The sequence below is a fragment of the Solanum lycopersicum genome, chromosome 5 (assembly GCF_036512215.1).
Source record: "Solanum lycopersicum chromosome 5, SLM_r2.1".
NCBI lineage: Eukaryota > Viridiplantae > Streptophyta > Magnoliopsida > Solanales > Solanaceae > Solanum > Solanum lycopersicum.
In genome coordinates this window covers 30,505,682-30,512,975 of record NC_090804.1, presented here as the reverse complement: position 1 = coordinate 30,512,975, position 7,294 = coordinate 30,505,682, and the positions used below count along the sequence as shown (strand labels likewise).

General features: G+C 38.5%; 1 protein-coding gene across 1 annotated transcript; it reads right to left on the bottom strand.

Annotated features, from left to right (window-relative positions):
* Positions 1–5,701: 5,701 nt before the first annotated feature.
* Positions 5,702–6,636, bottom strand: LOC138348763 (uncharacterized). The gene is made up of 2 exons (XM_069298337.1): positions 6,119–6,636; positions 5,702–6,014 (listed from the first exon to the last, which is right to left on the bottom strand). The coding sequence occupies exons 1-2, from the start codon at positions 6,634–6,636 to the stop codon at positions 5,702–5,704; spliced, it is 831 nt and encodes a 276-aa protein (XP_069154438.1).
* Between the last annotated feature and the right edge of the window lie 658 nt (positions 6,637–7,294).

The following is a 7,294-nucleotide window of genomic DNA, read 5'->3' as shown; positions in this document are numbered from 1 at the left end:
AGTCTCATGCACAACCAAGCAAATCATACCAATCAACCAAACATGCTTACTAACTCAAGCAAGTAATATTTATCCAAACATATTCGAACCCATGATTAACTACAACCCTATCATCAAGGAAAAACATCACAAGCATGACTAAGATTTAACCATATCATAATAAGCAAGATAACTACCCACGAATCCTTATCAAGTCAACAAGTGCAATGACCAAGTAAAGCCCCATAACCTTACTCAATCAAGTAGACTCAACAAGAAACCATAAATAATGTCCAACTTCACATATCATAACATTTAAGTATACATTTCATACTCTTTCAACAATATAACCCAACACATACTCATAAGTGAACTAATCAACATATAGTATCAACAATATGCAAGTTCATCATGTACATGTCATATATCATCATAACATAAACATATATAAGAACATCTTCCTAAGACTCCCCCCAAGGATAACTAGTGTAATGCTTAGGTAGAGTTTCATACCCCTACCTAGTAGGATAACTAAGCTATACCCCTTAGTTTATCCTATTAAGAGTTCAATTCCTTTAATTCATTTTACCTTTTGGAAACATCTTTCCCTAACCCACATAAACCACATGAGCTAGTGTGGAATCCGTTGTCATAAAACCCTACACCAAAAGAAGGCGGACTACTTGCCAAGGTAGTACCAAAACATGAAACATAGCAACTATGTGGATCCACTAGCTAGTATTCCTATGGGGGAAACATAGTTCAAGAACTAGGAGATATAGTTGGGACCCTCTTTATGCTCCATGCATTATATCCTCCAATCTAAAGAGTAATTTAGTGATCCTACCTCTCCGATGTGGGAAGAGACACTCCTCAATCTAGTTCACTCGGTGCTAAGCTAGAGTCCCTTTTTGAAATGTCTTTAAGCCTTTAATTATCAATCATAGCTTAGTTTAGCTCATAGGGTCTACCCCTTGTATAATCATTATAAATAGCTCAATAACAATTGTATAAGTATAATTCCTTTCACCCCAATTCATATAGGTGGGTTTAACACATTACATATCAGTTCATAATAAGACACATCAGTATACATCACCATCTTTATATAGCATTTTCACCTTAATCAACCTCACAACCATAATTAAGACATTTCAATTCAACATCACACCACCTTATCAATCCTAATACAAGGAATAATCCAATGTAGCATCATGACTTAACCACAATTAACCACGATTGGAAGCAAATTTAGAGATTCTAAGACGTACCAAGTCTTTTTCACAATTCATGACCAAGGTCTTACCATCAACCCATAACTCAACCCAGTTACGGGAGTAAAATCATCACACAATGATAATCAATAAGATAACAAGGCCAATTGCATCAGTATAACACAATTCAACACTAGATCATATCTTACGACAATATATATGTCAATTCACAATATACTTCATAACCTAAATCACATCTCAAGAACTAGCATGATAGTACTATAATTCATCTTAATTTATTCATAATAACACCATAGGGTAGTAATGTAATCAATAACCAAGTCAATTAAATGATCACAATACAATATAGAGCAAGATCACAACCCAGGGTTAGGGATTTGAGGATCATGTTCTTCAATTTATACCAAACCATCAACAATTAACATAATCAAGTTAAAATACACGTGAATATACTCAATATAACCTAAATAAATCTTCAACAACTCAATTCATAACTTCAATTTCGTAATTGGATGAAACACACATGAAAACTCAACTTTTGAAATCCATTTTGAAGGAACCCTTTGAGGAAAGAGTCTCAAAGGTCAATTAGATCCATACTAACCGTTTGATTAATACTTTATGGTGAAATCGTCCCTTTACATCCCCCAAAACCCTTCCTTAGCTTAATCTTCAATGGTGTCTTCCAATAGAGAGACAAAAAAGAGAGAAGGAAGAGAGTTTATTTTGTGAGTTGTATTTATGTTAAATTGGGGTGGGACCTTTATATGGGAGTAAATTTAGTTAATTAGTCTCCCCTTAATCCCAAAAAAACCCTAAACCACTTAAATAATTAAATGACTTAACATTAAAACATGCAGGAAAGCCAAAACCCTCACAGATTGAACCCCGCTTACGGCGTCTGTGCATCGACAGACAGCCCCCCTCCCTCCTACACTCTATAGGTGAGTTCAGATATTGTGCAGGCGAGAGGCTTCTTAAATTTGTCAATGTGTGGGACGACGGTGGAATCGACGCTCCGTCAATCCACACACGAGGCGTCCCTTGTCCCGTCAATGTACACTGCCTAGGCATTGTTGCCTCAACCTGGAGGGGTCCTCCTCAAGGGCCCTTGGTTGGTCCTTGGGGAGTCGAACCCGTACGTTTTTACCACGAATCAACTTAACACCCATTAAATTCCTTTACACAAATTTTCATACATTTCCGACTCCTAAAAGCAAGTCAAATAGGCTAACGCGCACTAGTACCCTTTTGAACCAACTTTTGGACGTCATGGACGTTATTGGATGTTTTGGTTCTTAAACTTTGTAAATGACCTAAATTCATTAAAATGGACTTGAAGAAATATTTAGACGTCACGAAACCTATGTTAGGATCTACGACACGTCTTGGATTTTCAAGGTGTTACACTATTCCCCCTTAGGAACATTCATCCCCGAATGACACTAAAATTCTTTTGAAGGAAGGAAAAGACTCACGACTAGCAGCCCAACTAATCAACGATATAAAATCAACATAAATCATGATCATTTCAACAAGGAAAATTCTAAAACTCAAATAACCACATATAAGGCTCAAACATTTCATCATGAGGTATTTCCTTCTCAGAACACACATGAGCTCAACATACATTTACATGAGTCAATTAGCACAAAATTTAACTAATCATCATGCTACATATAATTTCATGAAGACTCACCATATCAAAATACACAAAATAACTCAAAACAAACCGAAAGGCAAAATTTCATGTTTAAAGCACCAATTTCATTGTAGCTTCAATATGAAGTATTCAGAAATGCCTAATTTGCAAAACTTCACCCAAAAATCAAGAAACATCAATTATTAGTCATATTTATATTATTAAAAAGAATGACTAACCTCAATTATAAAAATTATGAGGGTAACAGAACTTCATGTCGGCCTCGAACTCCCATGTTGCACCCTCAACTAGGTGATTTTTCCATAGCACTTTTATGGAAACCATCTCTTTGTTCCTTAACTCCTTGACTTTCCTATCAAGAATTTGAACCGGAACTTCTTCATAAGAGAGGTTATCCTTGACACCAAGACCCTTAATAGGAATAATGGACTCAGGATCTCCGATACACTTTTTCAACATAGAAACATGGAAAATCGGATGAACCAAAGCTAATTCACTAGGGAGTTCCAATTCATAGGTCACCTTACCAACTCTTTGAAAAAATTCATAGGGACCCATAGAACGAGGACTCAATTTCCCTTTCTTGCCAAATCTAACCACCCCCTTCATTGCTGAAATTTTCACATACACCTATGATCAACATAAGACTTTCGCCGACTATAGGCTGTTTGCAACCGGTTCCTTATGATATGAACCTTTTCCAAAGTATTATAAATCAAATCGGGACCAAGAAGCAAAGGCTCACTCACTTTAAATAATCCAATAGGAGACCTACACCTCCTACCATACAAGGCTTCATAGGGAGTCATGAATATGGATGTATGAAAACTATTGTTATAAGCAAACTCCACCAAAGACAAATGCTTATCCCAATTCCCTTTAAAATCAATAACACAAGCCCTAAGCATATCCTCAAGGGTTTGAACAGTGTGTTCCGCTTGACCATCCGTTTGGGGATGAAAAGAGGTACTCAACTTCACCATAGTTACCATACCTTTTTGGAACGGCCTCCAAAACCTAAATGTGAATTCTGCACCCTGATCCGATATGATGGATAATGGAATACCATGGCAAAACACAATCTCATCTATGAAGATCCTAGCATAATCTTCCGTCGAGTAGGTAGACTTGACAGGAATAAAGCGAACGGACTTAGTCAACCTATCCACAACCAACCATATAGAATCATATGACCTTTGAGTCCAAGGTAAACCCATTGCAAAGTTCATATTGATGTCTTCCCACTTTCAAGTAGGAATTTGGATCTCTTGTAGTAAGCCACCCGACTTTTAATATTCGGCCTATACTTGTTGGCAATTTAGGCACTTAGTTAGCGACAAACTTCGCTATGTCCCTCTTGAAACCTTCCAACCAATATATCTCCCATAGGTCACGGTACATTTTTGTGGAATCCAGATGAATGGAGTAGCAGGACCCATGGGCTTCTTCAAGGATCCAGTCCCTCAACCCGTCCACATTGGGAAGACATAGTCTCCCTTGGCACTTTAAAATACCATCCTCCCTTTAAGGGAGAATGTTTCGTTAAGTTTGCCAAGGACCGATTCTTTGAACTCCATCAATGATTTTTCGAGGTAATGTTTGGATTTCACCTTAACTACTAATGATGACTACGAATTATGATGATCTATAGCACTCCCATTCGGAGAACCTTCCAACTTCACCCCCAACCTAGCAAACCTGTGAACTTCCTTCCCTAGGTATTTCTTGGCTTCATCAATGTGGGATACACTAACCATAGTTATATGACTTAGGTCATCCGCTACCACATTAGCCTTACCAGGGTAATAGAGGACACTCATATCATAATCTTTCAAAAACTCTAGCCACCTCCTTTGCCGGAGATTCAACGCTTTTTGGGTAAACACATATTGGAGACTCTTATGGTCGGTAAACACATCAACATGAATCCCATACAAGTAATGTTTGCATATTTTTAAAGCAAACACTATGGCTGCTAACTCGACGTCATGAGTGGGATAGTTTCTCTCATGTACCTTAAGTTGCCTAGAAGCATAGGCTATTACTTCTCGTGTTGCATAAGCACATACCCCAAACCCAGTCGGGATGCGTCATAATACACAACAAAATGCTTTGTGCCCTCTGGTAAGGTCAACATCGGAGCAGAAGTAAGCCTATCTTTCAACAATTGGAAACTTTTGTCACATTTCTCTGACCACTCAAACTTCTTACACTTTTGGGTCAAAGTAGTCAAGGGAGATGCAATGACCGCAAATCCATCCACGAACCTCCAATTGTAACCTTCTATACCCAAAAAACTCCTAATGTCGGTTGGAGACAATTCCATTTTCCTTGGGTCAACCTCAACTCCTTCACTACAGATGATATGACCAAGAAATGTCACCGACCTCAACCAAAACTCACACTTGATATATTTGGCTAACAATTGATGTTCCTCAAGGGTTTGCAATACTATTCTCAAATGACCCATATGATCAATATAATTCTTCGAATATACCAACATGTCGTCAATAAAGACCATGACAAATGAATCTAAGTAATTTTGAGACACCGAATTCATTAGGTCCATAAACGCCGCCAGAGCATTAGTGAGACCAAAAGACATTACTAAGAACTCATAATGACCATATCTAGTTCAGAATGCTATCTTCGGTATATCCTCACCTCTCACCCTATGTTGGTGATACCCCAATCTCAAGTCAATTTTTGAAACGTAGCTTGTCCTTTGGAATTGGTCAAACAAGTCGTCAATCCGAGGGAGAGGATGCTTATTCTTCATGGTGACCTTATAAAGTTGGAAGTAGTCAATACACATTCTTAAGTATCAATCCTTCTTCTTTAAAAATAACACCGGAGCACCCCACGGAGAAATACTAGGCCTTATAAAACCCTTATCTAGTAAATCCTTGAGTTGGGCCTTCAACTCCTTCAATTCGACCGGATCCATCCGATAAGGTGGAATTGAAATAGGATTTATATCCGGTAGAAAATCAATACCAAAGTCAATATCCAATTCGGGAGGAATACTAGGAAGGTCATTAGGAAAGACCTCCGAAAACTCACTCACTACGGCTACCGACTCAATGGGAGGAATTTCAGAACTAAATATTGAACTCTTACTATGTGGTATAGACAACCTTCAGAGATCATATTACATGCTTTTAGACAAGAGATGATACGACCTCTAGGAATAGAATTTCCCCACTTCCACTCTACAACGGGTTCATTTGGAAAGTTAAACCTCACCACTCTTGTCCTACAATGAATGCAAGCAGAACATGCGTGCAACCAATCCATGCCCAATATAATATCAAAATCATACATATCAATATCTACTAGATCAACATTAGAAACTCTTTTGGACAACATTATTGGACAATTTTTGTACACTCTTTTTGCCATAACCAACTCACCCACCGGAGTAGACACTATGAAAGGTTCATACAAAATGTCGAGCAAAATATCAAATTTAGCTACAAGAAGTGTAACAAATGATAAAGTGGCACCAGGATCAAGTAAGGCATAAGCATCAATAGAGAAGACTTTTAACATACCGGTCACCACATCAGGAGAAGTCTCTTGCTCACCCTTAGAGCGGAGAGCATAGAAGCGGTTCTTCTTTGGAGCATCACTAGAACCACTTGCTTGAGCTTTACCACTACCTTTGTCTTGGCCCCTCACATTTGGGCAATCCCTAACCTTATGCCCACTTTTACCACAACCAAAGCAATTATCCGTCCCCCTTAAGACAATCACCATAGTGCTTCTTGCCACACTTTCCACAAGTTGACTTATTGGTTGGTAAGTTAGTGCCTTTCCCCTTATTGAAGAGTTAGACACCCTATCACCACTAGTCTTTGGGAACTTAGTAGGAAATTAACTTGAAACCCGCTTCTTAAATCTAGGCTTCTCTTGTATCTCAAGCCTATTCTTTTAAGAGATCCCATCAAAAGATCTTTCCCTCTTAGCATCTCTACTTTTCCTCCAAGCCCTTGCCTCTTCCACATGTTTGGCATGCACAATAAGACGAGATAGAACATATAGTCACGCAACATAGGCGAAATGACACTCCTTTTGTAAGTCATCTGACATTCCCGTCACAAAGCCTCTCATTTAATCTCTAGGATCGGAAACCAAAGAGGGAGCATATTTTGACAATTTAGTGAATTTCAAAGAGTACTCATGATCACTCATACCTCCTGAGGAACGTTCATTAACTCCACCACTTTTGGCTCCTTCATTTCCCTAGGAAAGAACCGATCAATAAATGCCTTCTTGAAGATCTCCCAAGTGAAAGGACCACCTCTCAAGTGCCTATTATCCCTCCATTGCACATACCAAGTTTGAGCCACATCCTTGAGTTGGTATGTGGCCAACTCGACCTTTTCACTCGTGGACACCCCATAGAAAAAGTATC